The sequence below is a fragment of the Haemaphysalis longicornis genome, unplaced genomic scaffold (assembly GCF_048455015.1).
Source record: "Haemaphysalis longicornis isolate Haplotype H1 unplaced genomic scaffold, Haemaphysalis longicornis Haplotype H1 scaffold_2, whole genome shotgun sequence".
NCBI classification, from domain to species: Eukaryota; Metazoa; Arthropoda; class Arachnida; order Ixodida; family Ixodidae; genus Haemaphysalis; species Haemaphysalis longicornis.
In genome coordinates, this window is record NW_027526295.1 from 180,176,288 (window position 1) to 180,202,300 (window position 26,013).

Consider the following 26,013-nt stretch of genomic DNA (forward strand, 5'->3'; position numbering starts at 1 on the left):
CGCCACGGCTTCTCCGTAGCCATCGAGTTTCTCAATATCACCTAGAGGGGAAAGTGTCGCTGCGATCAAACGCCGCTATGGGAATTGTGGGTACTGTGGGAATCGGATTGGCAGCAAGTGGCTAGTACAAAAGGCTATGGATTAGGCTTCTCGGCTCTAAAGTGCTTGTTAGTTCTGTTTTCGGTATGCTTTTCCGTTTTCGGGATGCCACTTTCTGGCATTCAATGGCTATCACAGATATGTCTAAATAACAGCGTGATTAGCACTTAACGCGTGTGCTCGCGTTAGCGGCGAGTTTCTTAAGAGGAAGGGGTGACTACATGCAGAGACGGCGACAAGCGACGCGGAAAACGTAACTCAAAAGGTACAACAGCAAAGTGTATTGGGTGACAGCAACAAGCGAAAAAAATTAATACACTGCCGCCAATGTCCTCTGTCGTCGTCGCTCATTTCACTGTATCGCCGCTGCCGCTAGCTTGTGGGCTGCTTCTGGCCGGCAAAAAGCGAGCGAGGGTCCCAGCGGCCTGTTATTATACCGCTTCATACCACTTGCCGCCGCCTCCCACACTACAGCCACTGAATAAGCTACGCTAGCTCACACTATCCGTTTTCTGTACCCGTTCAGTTACAATTTTCGTGTCGCTCATCGCCGTCATTGCGTGTACTTCTGGAAGCATGCGCTGTCTTGGACAAGCGCTATGAGGCCAATGAGGCAACATGCATAGCGACTCGACGAGCCAGTATTTATTTACCATTTAAAGCATTCGTGCAATTTTTCATAATGCTTTGCGCGCGTACTTGAAGACTTACTTGCGGTAATAGGCTTCGCCGCTAGGTTTATTTATATCTTCTTGGACAAAACAAATAAATACAACGCGATAACATCACCCTTGCACCTCTATGTTGCATCTGCATCACCTGCCAAGGCGCGTAGCGTAGCATACGATAATGATGCTGTATTGAGAGGAAGGACACAGTTTAAGACAATCTAAATATTTTTATCAGCTAAATATTACATGACGCCAAAGAAAACCTCACCTAGTTTCGAGTACGTATTAATTTAAAAATATATCGGTAGCATTTCGGCTGGCGTACCCGCAAATTTTCCCGCCATTTTTTCGGGGGGCTACCATGGTTGCCAGACCAGGACTGCCCTCTGTTGATTAGAATATATCCGGGAATTCGGCCCGCTGTATCTGGCTGTGTGAGCCATATGCAGGACTCCCAGTTTATTTTTCATTCTAACCCTCAAATTCATTTCTTAATTTAAGCACTGTAACACAGCATTTTATAAAAAGTAAAATTTGTTAACAGCGGCACTTTTGGCAGCAGTTTTTTAAACAAACACTAATTTTGCGTAGCCACAAAGTCGTTGCCGGCCATGCCACGCCCAACTTCCGGCCGAACTACACACTATGGCTAAGGTGGCTAGAATGAGAGCTAGTGAGCATCCATACTGGAATTCTGCGAAGATGAGCTGAGTGGAATAAGAACCGCTGACTGGAAGTAGTCCGCCTTTTTTACCGCAAGTAGCATGCCGAATCTGCTCGCCCAAGGTGTCGACGGCTATTGGCGGTGAGATGTTTGAGTGGCGCCCCCTGGCTATGACGTCGGCTTAGGGACTCGCGCCGCTGTCGTCTGCTACACCCTGCTTGTGAGAGGCAGCAGTGCCTGTGCTAGAAAAAGCCCGCGTTGATGCTTTAGTGCATTTAAAAGCGTATTTCTGGTAATTCAGTTATTTTTGCCAGCTTCTGATACTTCTGAATAATTTCAAGCTGTATAGCCCGCAAGTTTGCAACACACGGGGAGAGAGAGAATAACTTTCTTCTGAGCATCGGTAAGAAGATCGTGTCTAACTCGTCCTTTCTAGTTTATTCGCAAGGTTCAGCGCTAAGAGCTCCTCGATAAGTATGCAAAATGCGTAGGTTTCCCTACAGTATCCTTGAGATGCTCTTATGAAGACTCAACACTCTAACTCTACGCATACCAAGCGGCGGGCTCCTACACGCGCATCGCACAGCAGGAAATAAAGCGGCTGTCTTGTATTTCTTTTGTTGTTGTTGACTTATATCAGATGAGTGTTTTTTCAGATTGAGTGAATTACCTTTTCTGCGCCGTCACAAACGTCTTATAATAGGTTTGGGGATGTTTGGGAGGCTCAAAGATCGTGCTGATATTTTTTTCAGGCTTTATGGCATACATTCGCTTCTTCACAAATTGGCTTTCGTTATGGCTGCATGCAAGAAGGGGCACACCCGCAGCGTGCATTGCTTGTTCACGTGCAAATACAACGACAAGGTTTGTGCAATGCACCGCGATCGCGCTCCAGACAACTTTGTACCGAGTACTGGCGGCTTTTGTGCTCCGAATTCTTATCGTAACTATCGTAATAATAACGAACTGACTCTCAACCCGAACAATTATGACATGATTACGGTGTTGAAGGCTTGGTAAATTCGCTAACTGACGCAATAAATAGTACACGTGTATATATTACAAGAACCGAAGCCAATGAATTTTCCCAAGTTGCTCTTTAATGTTTTCCAACCCTTCCAGGCGTAAAAAACAAATCCTAGTCTACTCGGAATTGCGTTCTATGAGTCGAAGAAAGTTCATCTTACTCTCTTGTCTTGGACTGAGGACCCGGCCCAATAATCAGCTCGATTTTACAGTTAAATAAAGTTTTCTCCTCCTCCTGCTCCTCCTCTTGAGTGCAGTTTTTCTATAACGCTTATCTGAATATTAAGAAGACATGGCTGGGGTAAATGTACCGAAATATCCCTGGAGGTCTGAACGAGCAAAGTGTTACTGTATCTTTACCGTAGACGTGACTCGTTTTGCTCAATAAACCTTCATACTAGTTCGAATCCTGGTATAAAACCAGCACGAGGTTATAGACAGTGGTTTATTTGAAACTCAACCCACTGTTTTTGTAGCCCATATTTCATGTCGGCATACTTACATGCATGACAACGTAAAGTGATGGGATACCGTACTTTCGAGCGTTCGGCAAGGTTGCAAAAACTGTTTTACCTTGCATGTGATTACCGAGAATCGTAATGCCTTCTGTCAAAGCCGAAAGCCGCGAAGGCCTGGAATTTGCTTTGGTCTTGTATTTTCGCTGTTGTCGGTTACTAACAGCTGGCTGTTCCCTTTGTTCGAAAGACTGCTTAATACAGAAGCTGACGCCTAGCTCCGACCCTTCGCGCTCCGCACAGGACCGGCTTCGTCAAAAATGGGGCAACGCCGGCAATGCTTCTTCCGTAGCGGTATCCAAAACTATACTTTAACTCACTTTCAGGGCTAGTGTATGCGATTTTAAGTCTATTATTACGATAAAAAGTTACGCACACGGAAAATCATGCGCGGACGAGCATCAGACGTCAACCAAGCGCAAAGAAACAGCAGGGAGAGCGAGCCGGAGTGAAGCAGACGACAAATGCAAGAATCCCTCAGCCGACGTCACGGAGGCGCGCTTCGCAGCGCCGCCCGTGGTCGCGCTCACCGCCATATTAACTTGAAGAAAGCAAACGCAAGCTTGTCTGTGTGCCGGCTGTTTCGACGATGGGGAGAGTTGTCCGCGATTTTATCTGTGCTCGCTCAAGCAGAGTGAATCCACCTTTGTGATGTAATTCCCATCCAATCGCGCAACGCTGCCTAGGCATCGCGCTCATCCTTTTCCCCCATTTTCTTAATACCATTGTGTATTCCTTTCACAAAACTCAGAGTGGGGGATAGAAGGACAGGCTAGCACATGTTCTTGAAATTTAATGAAAAAAACTGTGGTTGATTCCTCTGTCATAGGAATCGGTGAAACACGAAAGTGAAATGTGCAGCGAAATCTGCTGCTGAGCATGATTTGCGGGTCAGCGACTGTCTTGTGGGTGTGCTTGGCGAGCGACGTCCTGCTGGCGGGTCGCTTCGGCAAAGGTGTACTGGCGTCATTTCCGTGACGGATATGACGTCAGTAATATCTCAATGTATCCCGGTGTAAAACTTTCGTGTTAAAATATAAAACACGGAAACGAACAGCTTTAAATATAACGTACTATTTAGTACTAAAGGTTGCTTCCTTGCAAGAAGATTCTGTGTGCAGGGGTGCACCCTTTACAGGCCACTTGCTCATTGTACTGGCGTCGTTTCCGTGACGGATATGACGTCAGCGAAATCTTTGTGTAACCCGGAATAAAACACTCTCATGTTAAAAGGTGTATTACCATGATCAGCGAATGTGTGTGCTACTCACATATAAAAAAAAGAGATCCAGCGGTCTGCCCACGCTGCATGCATTATGAGGGCAGCAGTGAATCAAGATATCGAGCCCGCGACATTGCTATGTATATGAGTGGACAGCTAATAGGTGAACGATTGGGTGACTAAGAATATTCCACGTTCTCATCAATATCAGCGTTCAGAATATCACCTAATCACGTAACTACGCAGCATATGAATCCGTGTCTCACCAGGAGCTAAAAAAATTACCAAATTATGCAGAGCGGGGATTTGAAGGCTATAAGGCGTGAGGTCGTACCTCTTTCTCCTTGGTGTCGGCGACGTCTTCGGTTGCCGGTGGGCTCAAGTCCTTCTTGTCTCCGTCTAGGTGGGCCTTGGTCGTCGACGCCACCACCGCGGTCGTAGACGCCGCGGCGGTGGGCACCACAGCGCGGACCTCTTTGCCCGCCGACTCGCATATCGACCTCGCGGCTTCCGTGGGGGGCGTCAGGCCACCTGCCACACGCGCAGTTGCCCGACACAAGTCAAAGGCACGAATAGCACAGGGAGAAGATGCGCAGTATCTTGTACAACGGATGGCGCTTGCATGCATCATCAAGATGGCAGTAATAAAGGCAGTCTTGAATAAAGTCATGTTGCACATCTAACCTACCAAAGGCTGTGGTAGTGATGAGGTTCAATTACGTGCAATAGTAAAAATAAGCGATAAGGTGGCGATTTGATCGTTGATAACAACCCAGTAACTCCAATCTGCACGCGCACGCGTTTAAACACTGTAAAATTATTTCTCTCCGGGAATTTTCACTGGCTATAACTAACACCCTTACTCCCTAAAAAAAAAAAACACGAGAAAACACCCTTTTGCGGGGTGTTTAGTCGTATATCACACCCTTTGAAATGGTGTTTTTCGTGTGTTTTTTTAGGGAGTAAAGTTGTTAGTTATAGCCAGTTAAAATACCTCTTAAGGGTGCACATAATTTTGTAGACTGCTGTTTTTTAGACATCATATTCAATGGCTGGTTGTCATTTTTGTTCTTGAAATAAACTTCGCCTTTCAATTATCGCTTTGTACTTTATAGCTGACATGGCGTCATCATTTGTATGTCTTGATGCCCTCAGCAAGTTTATGCATACCTTTTACTTGCCTAACTGGTAGAACACACCTGACGATACATCGGCACATTTTATCAGGGGCAACAGAGAAGCGCTCTGCTTTCGTTGGAGTCATCGACGCGGGTAGTTATAAAGAAAAAGAAAACACTATCGAAATGTATGACATTACCGGCACCCCAACCAAACCAAGTAGATATCCTCTGAAGGCCGACAAACGCACTTGCACCTATATATCCTATCCGCGTTCACCAGACCTTTCATTCGCCCCCTAATTTTCTTGTGTTACTGGTCCTTGTGCTACTTGTGTTGCACATTATGAAATAAATTAAACAGGAAAATTTGATGGAGGATATTTTGTCTCAAGTCAAGAAAGAAAGGTGCAGTTGGAGAAGACATGTAATACGGAAGGCGAACGACACATGTAACAGAAGGGCTTCCAGGAAACGGCACGTGAAGGTGAGGGATGCGGTAGAAATAATGGGCGGAAGAATTCTGAAAACAAAAACCGCTCTTGGGAAAAGCTTTCGGCAAACTAGAATTACAAAACAATCATCATGACGCAACGCCCCCCCCCCCCCCCTCTCTCGAAAGTTTCTAATCGCTATACACACCCCCGCGCCCCGCCTGGGTCCTGCAGACGCGACTGTAACTACATGCAAACAAGGCATCTAGTTTCAATTCTCGAGGGAGTTCGAATCAAAGACTCGAACCCGCCCATTTCCCGTGATCAAATAACCATCTTATTTAAACAAAAAAACAATAAGTACGTAGACCTGGTGCATCCTAAAAGTCATTGATGTGGGAGTGATGGGTGCTACTGCCATCAGCCCTGGTTTCGCCTTTCAAGTCATAGATAGACCTGACGAAAGCATTCATGCTGGCATACTTAAACTTCTACTCCAAAGAAAGAATCGGCTTGGCAATTGCACAGGTTACAATCGCAAGTGAGACCATCATGATTCGTCACCTTCAGCTGTATATACTGAGTGAAAGAGCGCGTAGAGCCTTCAGCCCCGAACTCCCGCACTGTTCGTTCCGGTCGTGTGTACTCACCATGGCTGGAGGGCGACCTGTGGCCACCCAGGGGGGACTTGCTGCCCCCGCCGACTCCGGCCCCGCCTCCCGTGGGGCTGGGTGACTTCTTGAGTATTGGTCCCGCTGGCCCGCTGCTCGGTGATCGCACCGCAGACGACTTCTTGAGCGGCAGGTTCTTGTCCGGGTGGCGGCGCTGCGAGGCCTGCGGACCCTTGGGCCCGCCGCGGCGCCGGTAGCAGGCGCACGACACCGCTGCGAGCGCTACCACCAGCACCACGCTGGCCACGCCGACACCCACCAGGGCGGGACTCGCTGCCAACGGGAAAGCACGGGAGAAACAGGGCGAAGAACGTCTTCATTAACCGGAACCCAAAGCTTGCTACCAGAACAAAAAAAAAAAAAAAGATTGGAGCTAGTTGAACGCACTTTTTCGCATGTTTTTCGGGCAGTTTCGGCACGTTCGTGCTTGTAGCTATAGCCTTACAAACAATACTGCCGCGTCCTGGCAACCTTCCTAAACTGCAAACACTGCAGCTCTGGTGCAGCTCTGGTGCAGCTCTGGTGGAACACTGCATGGCGCTGATGAAGAAGCAATACTCCGCTTGGTATGGCAGTGACCAACTGACCCCGCACTTCCCACCCTTCTAAGCTACGAGCAGTGGGAGTGCGTGCTGAGCAGCGGCCAGCTCAAAGACCAGGCTGCCCTGATCCAACGGGCTAGGTCAGAAGTCGTGGCACGCGGCCTACCGGAATACGAAGGCCGCCCTTTCCCACTTTCTGCAACCCCTCCCTCTTCCCAATTTTCTGAACTGTATATTAATTATTTGCCTATCTATCTGTTGCGAACAGCGCGTTATGGCAATCACGCACCAACAACATTAAAACGTTGAGTAGTCTCACATCCTCGATACGGCGGCTGTGGCAAGCGGTGCGGCGATTGATGTCTGAAAAGACATTAAAGCTCTGATGGCATTCATTTTTCACACGCACGGTGTGCGTACCGGCATCGGCACTAGGTAGCGGAGTAGGCAGGTCATGTCACGCGAACAGGCCAGGACTCAGTCTTTCTTGGATTTCTATACAACAAGTGTGATGGATGTAAGAGACCGGCGATGTTTTCTGGTAGCAGCTGATGAATCAGTGTAGACTTTGCACTGCGTAGAAATCAGGGAAAGAAGTGTGGTTTTGTGCAGCGGTGCGCCCACACTCCGAGAAGGATGGCAATTTACCCGTTATTAATATCTGCACGCAATTTGTTGGTACGACGCATTTCCACAAAGCACAGCGGTGTGAAGAAGAGCATCAAAGGAGTTGGGGTCGACAGACATGAGTGTAAAACTGCTGGCTTGGTCCAGGAAAGCGGTATTGGAACACCAAAAGTTCAGTGACGAATGCAGATAACATGTTCTTGTATCTGTTATAACAGATACCCGGCCGGTTGCAGGTGATTGTCATGATGGAACTGCTATGGTGGTCGCACAAGTGTGTTAGGTGTGGAACTGGCTAGTTAGTTCGCCATGTACGCTGAATAGTAGCGCCATCTCGATCGTTGGCTCGATAGATCGGGGCGGGCTTGGTGGTGCTGGCGAACTAATTTATCAAATGTGTTCAGTTGTGCTCTCTGTTGGAGAAATATAATTGTACTGAGGGCTAGTAGCCAGTTATGGCTGGTAAACCCGTGTGGTTAATGAGTTCAAGGAGTGCCCAGTCTGAGTTCGTGACAAAGTTTAAACGGCCTTGATCAATTATTCGAAGCTGAAGAATGGCTCGAATAAGCATGCGGGCCACATTGATCGCCGCCCCATTGGCTATTCGGGAAATGCGGCGGAACAGGCGAAGGGATTGTGATGCGCCCTGCTTTATGGAGTGAACGAAACCACGGTGTCACAGAACCAAAGGCTGCTATATCTAAGCCAAAGACCCGTTAAGTAAAGTTTATATGGAAGGATGTGCCTTGAGCGGAAAGGCAGATAGAAAAGATTAATCAGCGCCGACAGCCCCATGCATCGGACACGGTGAGAAGTGCAGTATATACGAGACAGTAAAAGGCAAAGGTATGGGCACCAATTCATGTTGTCAAGGGCCTATTGCAGGCTGGAAGCTTGGAGGTGATAGTCTTGATAAACAGACACGACCGTAATACCATCCGCATAAATGACTGAACAGAGGCGTGTAAATAGACGCCAAGTTAAAGATATCATGCCCATATTAAATAGCATAGGTTCCAGGACAAAACCCTGAGACACACCATGGCGTAGCTTGAAAGTACCGGTGGGGGATCTGTTTATTCGTATGGAGAACGTGCGATTTTGTAGATATGAGGGGGTTAAATCACTAGGTGTGAAGGCACGTGAAGGAAATTAAGTGTCTCGATGACCAATATGATCTTACGCTTTATAAACGTCTATGCCCATCGCAAAATAAACACGGAGGGGCTTGCTGCCAACGGAACGTATCTCGTACAAGTGGCCCAAGCTATCCTCGGCACCAACGTTGGCACCGAGTACTATTAGACATGGGTGTGTGGTACAGATGGTGACCACGAAGCCACAATTGGAGGCGAATAAGTGGTGAGCTTTCGTTCGCCCAAATTTAAGAATGGCAATAGCAATTGCGTGAAGCCAGTCCGGGAAAATGGCACATGTATGCCGTATCCGAATGAATATATTTGGCGCACCAGAGGAAACGTGTCAAGAATCTTGAACGACCCATAGGCAACACCATCAGGACCAGCAGTATGCCATGTCCATTGCCGCGATAAGTTCTGCCATAGTGAATGATGAAAATGTTGCGGTCGGTTGCTGCTTTCCATACCGGTGTGCTGGCATCTTGTCATCTTGTGGGAAAGAAAATAGGGGATGAGTGGTGCGTGGGGACATCGCTGCAAACAACGCTGGTTGAAAGGAGCTCTGGTTGGAGATGAGAAGCGGTGAGGAAGTAGGGCCTGGCACGCGTGATGTTCATTCCATGGAACGGAGAATGCACCATATGGAATGGAGGCCAAACTGCGGGCCTAAGAAAGTGCACGCGCCCAAGCGCTTGCGGGACAACCGGCGTTCGTGGAAACGACCTCAGGCGGTGAGCTGCTGAAGGCGGAGCTGGCAAGTCTATACACAGTTGCATTAAACATGAGTTGACAAGACCGAGAGCTGGTGCTGGGGTAAGCACCCCAGCTCTCAGCCTCGCCAATTCCTGTATGCCAACTGTTTTACTGGACTTGCCAACTCGTTAGCTGGACTTGCAAATTTATTGTATTTGTTATTGCATGTCCGTGTTGGTTTTCATAAGTTGTAATAATTTTTTGCCTCTTTTTTCATTGAAAGTGTCGTACTTCCAAGGTCCAGCAATTAAGACTTCAAAGGGACGTTGATGTAACTTAAGGTAAAAAAAGAACTTATGCAACAAAACAAAACTCAACCTAAATTAGAGGGCATCGATAAGGTGATATGTTTGGTGTCTAAATTTGCTCCAAAGTTTTTTCTACTCATATACGATCGCTTCGCTCCAGTCTTCCGTATTTTCAGCCAGATTTTTGCTCGCTTTGTAATTATCAGCGCGTTCTTTTTTTTTTTTTTGTCAGCTGTCAGCTGTAATTATTGTTTGCTTTGTTCTGTTCCGTTCTGTCTTTTACAACGTGTCACGTTGGTTGGTATACAAACGCGCGAGCAATCAATCATGAAAGCGAGTTAATTTGTATTATTAAATTCATTTGCAACTAGCGCAATTTCTGCAATAAAAATTATTCCGGTGCTTTGCTTATTTCTAAATGCGGGTTATTTTATTGTCTGTCCCAACCTTATACGCAGGCTTTCGTGTCAACAGAGTTTTATTTTGTTTTTGTTCTCTTTACAGACATGAATAGCGCCTCGATCCTCCCTCACAGTAACATGGCGTACTCACTAGAAAGACTGCGCTAACATGCAAAGTTCCCGAGAAGGCGGCGGCGCACGAAAGGTCATCACTTCCGCCAAATCAAATCGCTGCGTGTACCACAGCTCGCCACCGTCTTTGCCTCCGCGAATGTACAGGCGAGAGTAAATGAATCGTGCCTTCCGAAGAGCATCATCTTCCTTGACATATTGATCCTATTTTTTTTTTCACTTCACCTATTTTTCCCTATCCTGGACGTGGCTATATACCCTGAGTCCCGAAAGCATAGCTGCTGACAAGATTGTACAGCGGACCTCCTCGCTAATGCCAGAGGGCTGCCAGTTAACTGTGTTATGACTAAGACGTCAAAGCGGAACTTCTTCAGCGAGGCAGCGTTGTATTTAGTAACCTAAATACGCGTGTGCGTGTGTGTGCGTGCTTGAGTGCACGTGAGCGCGGCTGCGGAGAATTCCCACAAACAGCCCGTCAGCCTCTTTTCTATCTGTGACGTCAATGATGGCAATCTCGGCGCTGTTTTGCGTGCCCAACGCGCAAACAGAAACACCTAGCTGTTACATACATCGATTCTCGTTTTTGTATGATTTCAAAAACTGGATTGTTAGAAACAAGAACACAGAGAATGTGTTCAATGTTTTCTCCTACTGTCGCAAAAGAAAACTGAACTGACGTTTTGCCGCTGCTCACGGCAACAAGACTGGCTCTGAATGAGTTGTCTTTTATTTCAACGCAGACGCGATGGACATGCGAGCGGGATACTTTGGTGATGGAAGTGAGATCAAGTTGCCCGTTTCATCCCAGCAGGGAGGCTGGGATGGAGCGCAAGAGGGATTTCGTAACCAGCTTTCGTCCCATGACGCAAAGTTCTGCGTGTAGCGCGTATATGCTTCCCTGTCCAGACGTGTATGAATGTTTTAAATCAATTGTTTGTCAAATTCATTGTTCATAGCTCGCGAGATTTTTTTACCAGTAAATTTTTTGTGTGTGTCTTAAACTGCTTGTCATTCCTTCCTCTTTTTTTTATTTTTCCCCCTTGTGACTCGCCCTCCTCCGCACTTTTTCAAATTAATTGTTTGTCCTTGAAAAAAAACGAACAGCGCGAACGAAACAAGACTCGAGGAATAGAAACACGCAGAACACAAACGGGCGCTGAATACCAACTGTTTATTTTTCGAGCGCACAAGCAAATTTACACAAAAAAACAGAACAAGTTTCTAGGATAAAAAGATATGGATGGCAAAAAACAAAAACATGGTCAACAAGTTTTTAAATAAGAGAACCCGTCTTAGAATTGGATCTCCAGTGACAAGGATGGTGTGCTTATGCATTTGTCATTCGCTTTCTCGATGTAATAGGCTTGTATTATCTCCCTCCCGCTTTTATCTGAAGCTCGCTTAAGAAACCTTGTTTCTTCCAGCAGTGGATGACAGCCGCACCTTTTACAATGGTCGGTCATGTGACCACCTGAATTGCTGCTTACTACAAGTCGGTGTTCTCTTACCCGCTCATTAAAGCATCTGCCCGTCTGTGCGATATAGACATGACCGCAGTTCAGTGGTACCTCGTAAATATCGGTACCTCGTAAATATCTGTTTGATAAAATGTTTGATAACGAGATTCATTTCTTAGACGGGTCCTTGTAATCAGAAACTTGTTGATCATGTTTTTCTTTTTTGCCATCCATATCTTCTTATCTTGAAACTTGTTCTGTTTTTTGTGTGTATTTGTGTGTAAATTTGCTTGTACGCTCGAAAAATAAACAGTTGGTACCCAGCGCCCATTGGTGTTCTACGTGTTTCTATTCCTCGGTCCTGTTTCGTTCGCGCTGTTCGTCTTTTTTCGTGAACATGAACCAACTAACTCGCACCAGAGACTTGCCGATTGTTTGTCAAGTTCTTTGTTCATTTCGCGTGGTTTTTACCAGTGATTTTTCTTTGAGCTCACCCCGCCTGTAATGCCTGTTGTCCAGGCCTTTCATGTATTCAAATAAATAAATAAATAAATAAATAAATAAATAAATAAATAAATAAATAAATAAATAAATAAATAAATAAATAAATAAATAAATAAATAAATAAATAAATAAATAAATAAATAAATAAATAAATGTAAAATTTCGAGAAATGTTACCTTCCATGATGCAAATTTGATTAAGTTGTTTATGAATGGAAATCGAAAATTTTAAGAAATTCCAAGTCGAAAAAGAAAAAGAAATGTGGCTACATTAGGAACCTGAATGGCGAGCGAGGGTGTTTTATAATGAAATTGAACAGACTGACGTGTTTTATGTTATAAAGGGCCGACTATCGTATTCCCCCCAAACGCGATATCAGCTCAACCGTTGCAGCCACTCTGGAAATTCAGCGTTGATTTTTTTCTTTTTTCAAACGTCATGGGAATATTCTGCTGCTTCCAAAAACAGCGCCTCAATCAATTTTCATGCGTGTCAGAGTATACCTCTTTGGTGCATCTTTTACGCTCCCCTTATATTCGCGGTCGGAAACAGCGTGGGATTCTTCTGGGCCTACCGGAGAACGCTGGTGCCTCGGTTTTCAGTTTCCATTAAAATACGCTTCCACGTATAGGCATGGTACTACGATTTCACTCTGCTATAACAACTACGTTTCATTAAAAGTTCTAAGCGCGTCTTTTTTTATTTACGACGACGTTTACAAAACCGCGATGCCAGCCGCCGTGTTGTGCTTTCGAAAGCACAGGCGAAGCATTTGATTCCAACGGAACATTTTGGCTAATTTGTTTTCCATATGGTTGCGAACAATACCAGCGTTGGAAAAATCTAAGCGAGCTCGCTATGCAAATGTTAACGCTTGCTCGTAAGAGAAGAAAACAGTAGTAACCCTTTCGGCCCTGGTGGTGTCAATTGACGCCATCACCTAAAAGTTCCTCTAGCGCATAGAGAACAAAACCAAAACTCCTAGTTTTCTGAGGAATTGTCTTTAGTGATGCCTGCTGCGATAGATATCAGTGTTTCTTCATTTTAGTGGGGCTGGGGCGGTATTCCCGTGTTTTGTCCCTTTTGTGTCCCTTTCAGAAGTGTCCCTTTTGAGCGAGCCCTGATTGGCTAAAAGCAAACATCCGGATGTGACGCCATGCAAGCACGGCGGAGCTATGAGCCGTGGCTACTCGGAACAGACGATTGGGAGCAGATGATTTTTCGTCGCCTTATTGTTGGTTCGCTCGTAGAACAATAAACACATAAAAGATACTCTGATACGGTTTCAGTTCTTTAAAAAGCGTTTGCAAGAACAGTTACGGTATTTGAATCAAAGGCCCACTGCTTAACCGGAAGTACGTCACGATCAAAGGGACGCAAAAGGGACGTTTTCAAAAGGGACAGTTACGAGAATACCGCCCCTGGGCTCTACAAAGAAGAAGAAACTCCGGTGAAGACGAAATCACGACATTGAGGCTGAAAAAAAAAAAAAAAGGTGATCTGAGCTTTATTCCCAAACTTGTGAATCTGTAAATACGTGCATTACGAAGCTCATTTTCTGTTTGTAGGTCATTATGCAAACGTGATGTCTCTGCTCAACACAAAATTTTTAGTTGTCAAATGTCCTAATTAACTGCCCCATTAATAAATCTGCTAATATTCGCACTTCCAGCTCTGTTTTTCGTTTGTGGGCTTACGGGACCCTAAAATTTAAGAAAACACACAGAAAACATTATTTTGCTCGAAAAAAAAAATCAAGGCTGAAAGGGTGTCTTCGTTACTCCACCGGCCGGAAAAAGCCTGTCGTCACATTTTTATACCGGAGCCAGTTGTTTATGAAACCGTATTGTCATTGGCGGACGGAAAAACATGCCTCGTAACGCGACCGCAGGTCGCGTGCTTCTTTTTTCGATTCGTTCCTCTTTTTCCCGCGAAAACAGGTTTTTGCTTGACTTCCCTTTCCCGGGGCGTTCATTCCCAGGTACCTCGCTGGCAAGGCTGAGCGCGCGCGCGTGCCTACAGGGAATACGGAACGCGAAACCGAGATTGCGAAGCAAGCGACTCGGAAGCCGGGGGGAAAGAGGGAAGTGGAAAGCCGGTGCCAGCGTACACGCACCGTCTGCACGGCAAAACCTCGCTCATCGATTGGCTGTGCCGGCTCATTCCGATTCAAGGTTACGCCTAGTCACCCCTCACGCCCCGCTCTTGCCGCTTTGCGCCCCTTTTTAGTTCCCAAAGGGCCTATTGTTTGTAATTTGCTTCGGGAATTATTTCTCCCTGCTACCGTCTTCTTTCCGCACGCGCGAATCTGGTTATCGGGCATCCGACGCACGCGAGAGGGGCGCCGGTGTTTGCTGCAAGCGGGGAAAGGAATACGCCCAGCCTGTATTGTGAAAAAATCGAGTGAGCCGAGTGAAATATTTAGCGCGACCTCTCTCTTGCACTGACAGTAATACCGAAGCTCGTTCAATAACGATTTATTCCTTCTCCTACCTCGCTCTAAAGTAGTGCTTTTCGGAGCTACGTTATACCTTTCTGTGTTCTTTTTTTTTGTGTGTGTGTTGAGATAAACGCTGCTGAGTTCAAGTTACGAAACTCCTAATATTTGGCTGAGAAAGGTTGCGAACCGACGTGGAGGAAAGAGATCCCAAGAGCACATACAGACACGAATTCCTGAACTTTGCCCCAACACATCGGAGCAGTTGTCTTTGTGTGTGCGTGCGTGTGCGTGTTTAGTTGAGAAACAAAACATATGCTTTAATCTGTGGTAGAACGGAAAAAAAGAATGCAAGATGACTAGTAGCAATCTATGAGCGCAGATTTGAAAGCTTACATCAACCCATGAGTGAGTGAGTTAAACACTTTATTAAAGACGAGAGGCCATGAGGCCCTGAGGGGAAGTGAGGATGGGAAGGGGAAAGGGGGGGGGGACCCATGTGTGCAGGCAGTCGCACTACTATAAAAGTCGATACTAACGATTCAGATCCCGTCTACTTGCAATCCTTCCGCCGTAGTAAAGTTCCTCCCGCACCAAAGCCGTGAAACAAAATCTCGCTTTTAGAATTTGTGCTGACATGTTGCGAGCTTTACCCTTTGCGCAACTCAGACCAACTTCGCCTTTATTTTTGGTGGCTGAATTAAGTAAGCCTATTCAGCTTGGCGCAAGTATGGTGACGAATTTAACTGAATAAAAGTTTAGTAAATTAGTCAAAGCTTGGCTGATGGCCAAATTGCCTCTAAATATCCCAGTGGCAAAGTAGGGCGCATTGCAATTTGTGCGTGGGGCGATTGGATGCGATACGTCTGAACTGCTGCGTGCGTTAAACGAACAAAGACACTCCAAGGTCCCCCGACCCATTTCATTTTGTCCACGTTGCGAATGAAGACAAATCAAAGAATTGGGCTTGCCAGCTCAATTACATGCGTAGCTAGCATTAGCTATAGGATAGGAAGGCAGCTTGTATGGCCCAACGCAGCTGAGCACTATAAGGCTAAGCTTTACCTTCATTTCTGTGCCACAATTAAGCTTCAAGGAGAGCAACGGTTTTTCTTCTGACCTTGCTGCGGGAAGACAAGAAAAAGCGAAAAGTAAAGCCCCCAAACAAAACGTGCAAAACAAGAATCATGGCTTCCTGTATCTCGTACACAACGACACTGCTAGTTCATTCATATCACAAGCCGAACGTAACATCTCACAATTCGGCGAGACTCAGCGCTCGGAAAAGGAGCTACGCATTACTCGGCGTTTTGTTGAGGTTTAAATTTCCACTTCTAAGCAGTCGTGACGAGCGGCTCTCACCGCACAGGCGAAGCACGCTGCGTGGGCGCCTCGAGGCAAAGCACGAGAGAAGCCTCCATATTGAATGCAGCGCTGCGTGACTCACAGCGTTGCCAAAGCGGCCAAACCTTTTTTTTTTTTTCCGTACACGAGAGAAATAGAGGCAGACAACGGGGCTGGCACTCACATTCGTCGACCGCCTTGATCTGCGGGCTGTCGTCGTGGTGGAAGCTGTGCTGGGATACGCGGAGCTTCATCGCGCCTTGCGTGGCCTACTGGGCGATGACTTCAACCCGGCGGAGCGCCTCGGCTTCTCGACGATCCTTTTTTCCTCGGAGTGCGAGCAGCGTTCACCAGTTTCGTACCACACGCGCCGGCCCACGATGAGCGCTTACATGGTGGCCACCAGGCGCCCGCTGTCTTCTGTAGCGGCCCAGATTTTTAGGCTTCCCGACGAGAGATAGTCACCGGCCGGACGGGGCAAGCAAAAAACTAAATCTGCGCAGTTCTGGTGCCAATTGTTGGGAGCCTCGTTGCGAGAGCGCTTCCCGAAGGACGAGCGATCGATAACATGGCGGGGGCAACAGCAACGCTAGACGTCGCCATGGGGACCTGACGTCCCCGCGGCGGGACGGAGCCATTGGTTCGCGGGTAGAGGGGGGCCTGGACCGTGGTTGAACAGCGTTGCCAGGCGGGCGTGCCTCCGTCGCCGCTTCCACCGTTGTGTCCAGGATTTGGCGGCAATATGAAAGCATCGCCGAGCAGTAAACGTTTCTGTTTGGGATACACGATGCACTCATGTCACCATGCAGGCAACTAGTTTTCAAGAAAAGCACTGCAGTTAGATTGACAACGCCACGTGACCGCATGTGTCTCGCAAGCCATAAGCCGACGCTGCAACATTGCGGTGCGACTTTAAGTTTCAAGCTAAAACACAAGTTTTGTGGAGCTTTACCTTACTGACCAATGGCCACACCCACAAGAAGTCACCAGAACGCGAAGCAACGCCTGACATAGAAATGCGTCGTGGTAGTCCGCCTTTTATCCACAGCGCGCATTCTGCCTGCCAGGCTGTTCTAAGGAGACAAAGGAAGCAGCCGCAGGAGATGCGCCAAAACTCACGTGAAAAGTTTGCTGAAATAGTATAAAAGCAACGCTCCGGGTGACAAACAATTGCGTTAAAACAGTGAGCGTGAACGAATGTCAAAGTCAAGTGAGTACTTGCAAGAATGCCAGAAATAAGTTGCCACCGAGGCGTAACATTTACATTAATTGATAGGTTAATGCCGAAAGTAGTCAATTTTAGTATTCCTTTACTGCACTTTTGTGTGTGTGTGTGTGTGTGGGAGGGGGGGGGGGGGGGTGCGAGCAGGAGAGAAGATACTTGCGGTGTTCCGGACCTCGCATCTGTATGCAGATCTGCAACCGTGTTGAACGGGGTGTGCGTGTAAATTGTCAAAGACGGCTTTGTTACATGTAGTTCCCTTTGGATGCACACCGACTTGCTGGCGCAAAGGTCACGCCAGAAGCTGTCCCAGTGAACCCGCACACGAACCGCATTGCGTTAAACGCTCGTCGGCGCTTATTTTTAAGCTGTGAACAAAAAATGCTACTGCGCTTTCAGAACTGCAGGACCTACCTCAAGCCTATTTACTGCGACAATAATTCGCTTCCTTTTCATCTTGACTACCATGCTGAGACCGCACCCTTTTTCTTAGGTAACGCAACTTCGCATACAAAAGATCCCACCGGCCTTTTAATGGAGTGGTGCTGAGTGCATGCAATGAAACGCGTAGCTGTCGCTTTGACGTTTAATGACTTTAGCGATTAGAAATTTAGTGCATCGCATCACCCATTACGGCCCCGCGTCATAGCCTTACCGAATGAAAACAAAGCTCACCTAAATTTTCGGCCTCCCTCAACCAACCAACAAGACAAGAAAAAACAAAGCGCAAGTGACTCTATTGAATCGTGATAGCAGATATATGATTAAATAATTATTCTACAATCACACAGCCTTCTGAGCCAGCAAGCAAGCCATCCAGTGAGCGGGACAGAGTGGGAGGACATGAGGGCCCGGCGGTCTGGCTAAGGTGGCTAGAATCCTTAGTCTGGCTGCAGTACGGGCGAGTAGGCTTGGGTTCCGAGCGGGCGAGCAGGCGACAGACCGAGCCCAACCGGCGGTACGTGACCATGAAAGCTATCGGGAAAGTAAACAACAAAGCGCGTGACACAGTGAGCGAGGCAGAGTTAGTTTCGGGTATAACGGGCTCCACTGAAGCCTATGTTCGAACTGACCGTTGGCCTTCGAAATTTCCCTATCCTAAAGCTGGCTTCGCCGCGCATACAGTCCTTATGTGGGGGAGTACACGCAGGCAGGCAGGCAGGCAGGCAGGCAGGCAGGAAGGCAGGCAGGCAGGGTGACGACACTGGCAGCGTGTGTGTGGGCTTGATAACACAGCTATGGTGGAGGCTGCCGAGCCGGGAAAAAGAGAGGGGGGTGGGGATTGCGGCACTGCCTGAGCACACTACCAGCGACTGTGGCGATGCCAGTCAGGCCACTATGATGGTTATACCGAACGCTTCTGTTGGCTTGCTTTACCATCGTGCTCAGCGTGCGTTTCTTTCTCACGAAAATCTACAGCCCTTTCTGCTTTAACAGCAGCAGCAACTCACGTGGTTTGCATATCGGGCGCCCACAAACCAATCCTGCGGGTCAGCCTGATGTGTGTGCCAATGTTCCCGCCCTCGCCAGGTGGTTTCTGTTTTGAAGTTCTATGGGTAGAGACGGTATTTCACTGAACGCAGCCTAACCTTCACTACTCGTCAGAGCCGAAGCGACCACACTCCGCCGGCTACAGGCCAACTCCTACCCGCACTGTACCCTCCCCCACCATATCTACCCCACCCAGTATTATAGTACCTGCCACTTCTGCCCCCAGCCAAGCACCCTGTACCATCTGGTCTGGGAGTGCCAACAATCCCCATCCCTCACACCCAATCCCCGTCCCACGTACGAACAGTGGGTGGACCGGCTGTCCAGCTCGGACCTCTCTACCCAGCGCATGCTGATAGAGAGGGCACGAGCACCCAGCAAGGACCAGGGCATCCCGGACTAGCGGACGCCCCCCATCGGTGGTACTCTCATCATCCTGCACAATTAAGCTCCAAATTAAAGATGTTTATCTCTCTCTCTCTCTCTCTCTCTCTCTCTCTCTCTCTCTCTCTCTCTCTCTCTCTCTCTCTCTCTCTCTCTCTCTCTCTCTCTCTCTCTCTCTCTCTCTCTCTCTCTCTCTCTCTCTCTCTCTCTCGTCAGGGCCAAATACTCCAATATTTCAACGAGCTGAAAGTTTAATCAAAGAGAATTTTCGATTGTGCGCTGTTCTATGATTAAAAAAGCAGGAAAAATAAAAATGAATATTTGCACTTGCACGTGTCTAACATTTGAATGTGCTGCTCCTGGTCAAAGGCTGCGTTCATATACTCAAAGGAGGCAGCGTTCAAATACCACTAGTGTGCTGCTAAACTTAGCTCCCATTATTTTCAGGCGAATTCGCTGTAGTTACGAAAGGCAAAACAAGAAATAACACGGAAATGCACATTTGCACGCTGTTTATCGAAATGGAATTTGTCTGCCCTTATAAAGCCACAAGCTGAAATGACAAATTTCCCATTCCCTGTGGGTTTGCTATAAGTGGCTCATGTTTTGGGTTTTTTGTTTTGTTTTGTAAAGGAGGCTAAGTGTCTGTTGGCTTGGTGGGTAAGTGAGCCGGACCAGTTAATCACGTACCATGATATAACTGCGAATTACCGCCTCGCTCACCGTCATTACCATCTTGCCCATCCTAAGCTAACCAACCATCAGCTAGGAGCACTTATGGCGATTCCCGCAGGCGAGCTTGGCCTGCCGAGCACTACTGCACTGAATTTACCGCTCGCTATTCTCTCGCCCAATTGTCCACACTGTGGGGACCTAGCCACGCTGATCCCTTAGGTTCAAAGCTGCACAACTTTGAACTTAGGTTCAAAGCTGCACAAAGCAGGTGCATGCTAGTGTGCCATATTGATGCGCGGGGATCGCAGCACAACGTCAGACAAAAAACACGCAAAGAGGGGGCGGGGAGAGACACAGACGGTGCTTGCCTGTGTCCTCCCTTGTCAGAGCCCTTACACTCTGTGAAAAGCCTGTGTGTGTTTCGCCCGGTTTTGCTCTCTATGATCACCACGAATTCGTACCAACTAGCCCAGCTCATCACACTTCTGCATTCTTCTTTCTTCCTTTCCCCCCTCCCCTAACAGAGCAGCATGAAGGCGATTTTGTACGCCGGCTAAACACTCTGTTTTCTAATAAAGAGCTTCTCTCTCTCTCTCTCTCTCTCTCTCTCTCTCTCTCTCTCTCTCTCTCTCTCTCTCTCTCTCTCTCTCTCTCTCTCTCTCTCTCTCTCTCTCTCTCTCTCTCTCTCACACTCCTGCATTGACGTCACCGTGTAGTTCTTCAAGTTAGCGTCGCTAGACGATTGGAACTGGGAGATGCAACTGGGTTTCACCGCAGTTGCAGCATTGTCATAGCTTTGGTGCACAAGGCAATTATGTACCGAGGGTAAAAGATAACTTCAAGGCGCTTACCTGTAGCGAACAATTTTATTTTGCAGTTGTCATCAGCAACTAATGCGTTTTTTACTCGTCTGTGAAATATACATATTCATTACGCTTGTGGATCAACATTTGCTATTGTCACTAATATCTGTGTTATTGTTGACGGGCTTGAAATCCTTCATTAGCCGTTATTACCTCGCCTGAATCGCATGCAACACAGCGTATCAACATAACCTCGCTGAGAAGCGTCTGTCGATAACGCATCGCCGCTCCTTGCCATTACCCGCCGCTCTAACCCTAGGCGCTTTTCTTATAATTAATATCGAGATTTTTTCTAGTGGCAACATGTAAAGGAGCCACTGACTGCAATGACTTGTGTTTTGGAAATCTGAAACTGTCCACAGACATATAAGCGAATTGGCAACGACGACGCCATTAAGGGATTAACGACGCAGCCAAGAGACTAAATGCATGCGTTTCGTCTTCCCGTTACTCCTTATAGATCGGTGGGGACGAACAGTTAGTCCGCATTTGTGCACACGGCACACACTCTGCTACAGATACTCCCATTGAAGATGAACTGTTGCCCGCGAAGACTATAACATCTGTATTTTAGTCCCTGTTTTAGTCCTTTTTGCCTAAGAGTGTAGGGGAGCAGGTGCGCAGCAGAGGATGGTAGTATAGAGATCAAGAAAACTGCGAGGGCTTGGCCGTCAGTGGAGGTGCGCGCGCCTCCCCTGTTATCGGTCGTCCCGTCCTTCATGAGGCGAAACCCTGCGAGTCCGTACGATTCACGCTCACAGTCACCGCATTGCGTAGGAGCTCCGAATTAGAGGAAATGTTAAATATGCACTGAGTTAATTGCAGCGAGGCAAGGTCGGTGGCGGAGTGCTCTGGAAGCTTCCGGGGCAGCTCGGTCGCTCGCTACGATTGTTGCCGGAGAGATGCGTTGTCGGTTCGTAATTCACCTACCTCGGCCGTCACGCTGTCAATCTTCTGGCATTTTTTATGTCGTTGCCGGCGTTGAGATATCGCTCCACTCCGTTGCTACTCGTCGAGGCAGCGTCAGCTAGTTGGTACGCGCTTTGCAGAACGCGCTCAAGCCAGTTCTCATCAACCCAGGCGAAAAAAACAATTGGAGGCCCAATTGGACTTGCCGAAAACACGATTGGGCCAAATGGAACCATGTTCATTTTAAAATGGTTCCATTTGAACCAATTGTGTTTTAGGCAGGTCCAAATGGTCCTCCCATTGTTTTTTTCGCCTGGGAAGTCATCGGAGGCGTCGCCGGCGACTTTGACACATTTGCAGGGGTAATGCATGCTACATTTGCAGCACTCCATATATTGTTGGGGTCGACAATCGATTCGGAGCACTTTCCGCGCGCACGCTCCGGCGGCGCTTCGCTAGCCTAAAGGTGCCATCATGGTTTAGTCGATAATGGTGTTTCCGCTGATACTCGATTGTATACTGCACATACAATTCCATACTTTCGCAGAATGCCGTGTTTGGAATGTTTGGACGTGACCTAATATTTGGGGCTGCATTTTTCGGATTGAACGAGTTCCATTTGCGTTTGAAATTTTGAATATCTGCGTACCGCTGTAATTAGGGCTACTCCTTGGCTGCACAGCAAATCTGGTGTTTCCTGGTGAGGTGCGTGCATCCTCATTATCGATATCAAGTTATCAGTATCCTCATTATCAGTATCAGTATCAAGCCAGGGAGCTACCCGGGCCTATCGTTAAGCAACAAGAAAGGGGCGGTGGGAGACACGTTTGTTTCTCTAGCCACCTTGGAATGAACGGACTGCCAAAGGAGCTGTGACTTTTTGCTACTTTGGCTGTATTACTTCAGTCGTGGTTATGTCGGGTTTTCAAGCCAGAAATCGGCCCGCTCAGGTCACTCAAGCGGTACTTTTGTGTAGGCACACTTTGCTCACGCACCCTGAACAATGCGGCTGTCTCAAGGTTCCAGTGTCTCGCCGCAGGGTGCCCAACTGAGCAGCCTCCTGTTCCCCAAGCAGCTGCACCTCCTCCGTAAGCCCTGGTTGCTGTGCCAGATTGTCCTCCTGCAGGCACTGCGGCGCCATTTGAGGGCGTCGTGTCGGCCATAAAGGGAAACCGGGTGTATGTTGTTGATAATGATGATTAGAGGGCCTCCCTTTGTATCGGGACGTCGGTTGTCACCAACCGACTTGCCTATGTTATTCTACTTGTTTGCCCAATCCTTCCCTAACTTAATGGGTTAGGGAAGGGTTTTAAACTTCCCGGTTTTAAACTCCCATCGCTTCCCCCCCCCTCCCCCATATTGCTCATCCTACGCCCCACTCTCTTCCCTACTTTTCTTCCACCACCACTCCAGCCGCCTCTTCGTCACCTCTATGGCCCCGAAGTTGAGGCTCCCCCTCACACCAAATCACAAAGCCTCCGTCAACGTCGCTTCCCCTTCGCCCTGTCGTGGTCGCATCTCTGCGCAGTCTAGGACAATATGCCCTACGGGTTCCCGATCCCTGCCGCAGCATACACAAGTTTCGTCATGTTGCCTGTAGTTGGCCGTGTATGCCCATGCTTCAAAAAGCAATGCACTGTCTCGTGCATTGTCATAGAAACCTTCCTTCCTGATTCCTAGTTTCTCTGTTCCATAGGTCTCTGGGGTTTTTTCCCTTCCATTCTCTGCACTCAATTCGTCGTCTCTGCTGCTTTTACCTGTTTTTTAACTTTTGTGTATACCCCACTTTCCCCTACCGAATTTCCGTACCGCTTGGTCAGCTGCCTGGTCCTCCGTCTCCACCGCGTGTCCATGCTCCTCATATACAAGTACCTAAACACTCTCGCTGCCCATTTTTCCTCTTCCATGTCACGCAGTCTCTCCTCAAATTTTATGTTGCTCTGCGCCTCCCTTGCCTCAAAGGACGACCAGCCCATATCCCCTTGTACCGCTTCATTCGTAGTTTTGCTATGGGCCCCTAGGGCAAGCCTACCTACCGCCCTCTGATTTACCTCCAGGCCCGCTTGGGTCTCTGGTTTAATGTACCGAACCGAATTTCCGAAAGTCATTCCTGGTACCATGACCCCCTTCCAGACTCCCCTTACCACCTCGTATTTTTTGTAGCCCCGCAGTGCTCTATATTTCATTACAGCCGCGTTCCGTCTTCCTTTTGTTTTGAGGTGAGCCTCATGCACATGCGTGTAATCTGCGCCGTCGTTAAGCCACACTCCTAAATATTTATAGTCCTTTACACGTGGTACTTCTACTTGTTGAACTACTACGGATTTGTGCTCCGTGTCGTCGTTGAAAACCATGATCCCTGATTTTTCTTAGCTAAAAGATAGCCCAAGGTGCGTCGCTTCCTTCCCGCATATATTCATCAGGCCATGCATACCTATCCGGTCATCCGCCATCAACAATTGAGACATTTTTTTTACCTGAACTGGCTGCACTCGTGCAAGCAGTGAAGCATATGTACATTTTTTTTTACTAATTGATATCCTCAGTAGCACTCTGCACTGGTCTGCACGACACTGCACTAATGTGCACCAGTTCAGGTAAAAAAAATGCCCCTAATATGTCGTCTGCTTACATTAATCCTGGAATTCGCTGTTCCACCACCTGTACGTTTTTAATGTATGATAATTCGAATCTCAGCTTACTGCACTCTAACTTCCTTTCTTAAACCCGCCATGTAGATCATGAACAGCAGTGGAGAAAGAGGACATCCTTGTTTCAAAAATTCAAACCCTTGTAGGTGTGTACAGGCCTATTGTATGTTATCCCCTCCCACACTATTTGCACTTGGTTCTCCCGGTATAGCTGCCTGAGTAAGTTAATAAATTCTGCCCCCACTCCCTCGTCCTCCAGGATCCACAGCCGCTCCCTGTTTACATAATCATAAGCCGCTGTAATGTCCAGAAAGGCTAACCACAAAGGTCTGTTTTGCATCTTCGCCACCTCTATGCATTGGCTTACTACAAATAGGTTGTCAGCTAGTCTTCTGTCCTTTCGAAACCCATTTTGAAGTTCCCCTAGCACACTATTCTCTTCTACCCATTGCCCTAGTTCAAATTTCACTGCCTGCATTCCCAACCTGTATAGCACATTAAGCTCATCCTGCTAGTACGCCACGTAGCTTTTCTGAAATTTGGTAGAAAATAGCAAAAACGTGAAGACAGGTGTCCCCGCCACAGGCTATATCATGCAGCTTACACCCGAAGTGGTTAAAATTTTATGACAAATATTTCAGATACGTCTTCACCAGTTTATAAAAACTTAACTGGAAGTTGTTCTGGTGTCATGTTTTAACATCTCAGAACAAAAATAAATCTAGAAACAATATACGGGAGCTCAGCCGATAGATCACACAGCGACCCCAAATGTCAACAAGTTCGTTTCGGTTTCAGTGATATATATGGTGCAATACTTGGCCAGATAATTGTGTGACCTTTGTGCATACTCACTTTTAATATGACTCTATGTGTGCTAAAAAACACGGGAACGCTTATCCTGGCTTATTGTTGTATTCGGTGTCTTTTTAAGTACAAATTATAAGGACTATACCTCGAAGTCATGGAGATCGACAGCCGGGGGCCTTCTTTAGCAGTTGTTCAAAAGAACTCTGCTCATGTTGAAAGCAAACCAGTAGATGGCGCTAGGCACTTTCACTTCTGAATCGTACACGAAATGGAATACCGAACCCCGCACGTCATAGAAAGGCAGCAACAGGCAGCGCAACAGTCGCGGCACTCAGGGCTAACCGCTTTTTCCACTTCTTCAAGCGGTACTTTTAAAGGGACCCAGAAAAGTCTTTTGTAAAAGTTACAAAAGGCATGTATTGTCGCGTAGCACCAATACAGCGATGCAATGCCGTTGGAATTATTTATCTACATTCAGTATTAGCTGCACCAGAAGCAATTAAGTGCACCCCTCCCTCCTTGACGATCGATTCCTCCTCCCTCTCTGCTTCTTTCAAAGCAGCTGGAAACACTGGTAATAGCCATGTGACATCGCGACGCTCGACTTCCGTCCTGCGCTTGCGATCCTATCCTGGGGGCTTGCGTCCTGGAGGCTTGCGATCTGATGCAGCTGTGAGCCAATGTGTGAAGTGTGCGGGCAAGCCATATGGTGAACATTCCTGCCTTACAACCGCTAGGCACGCGTCAATCGCTGCGGACCCGCCTTTGCCTCGGGATCGCGCAGGAAGGAGAAAGAGCAGCCGGAAGCCAATGGCAGTGACGTTGCCGGCGGCCGACCTCGCCGGCGATTGGGCGAATCAGGGGGCGGCTCGCCGTTGCGTCAGCCGCGATCGCCGTTGCGTCAGCAGCGATCGGCTCGCCGCGGCGTCGCGCTCATCGGCTGACAAAGGCTATCTTCAAAAATTCTTTACAAATTATCCGTACAACGTATGGGGCTCACACGT

At 47.6% G+C, this 26,013-nt stretch overlaps 1 protein-coding gene and 1 pseudogene across 1 annotated transcript in view; both read right to left on the reverse strand.

The window, feature by feature from the left end:
- Syt4 (Synaptotagmin 4) overlaps window positions 1-16,555 on the reverse strand; it is a 33,541-nt gene extending 16,986 nt beyond the window's left edge. The window contains exons 1-3 of the mRNA XM_077698823.1: window positions 16,189-16,555; window positions 6,400-6,693; window positions 4,532-4,728 (exon numbers count right to left, since the gene is read on the reverse strand). Coding sequence (XP_077554949.1) covers window positions 4,532-4,728; window positions 6,400-6,693; window positions 16,189-16,258 — 561 coding nt within the window. The 5' untranslated portion in view covers window positions 16,259-16,555. The remainder of the gene's footprint in view (window positions 1-4,531; window positions 4,729-6,399; window positions 6,694-16,188) is intronic.
- A 6,361-nt stretch (window positions 16,556-22,916) lies between these two features.
- On the reverse strand, window positions 22,917-23,980 carry LOC144168430 (uncharacterized; annotated as a pseudogene).
- Window positions 23,981-26,013: the final 2,033 nt, after the last annotated feature.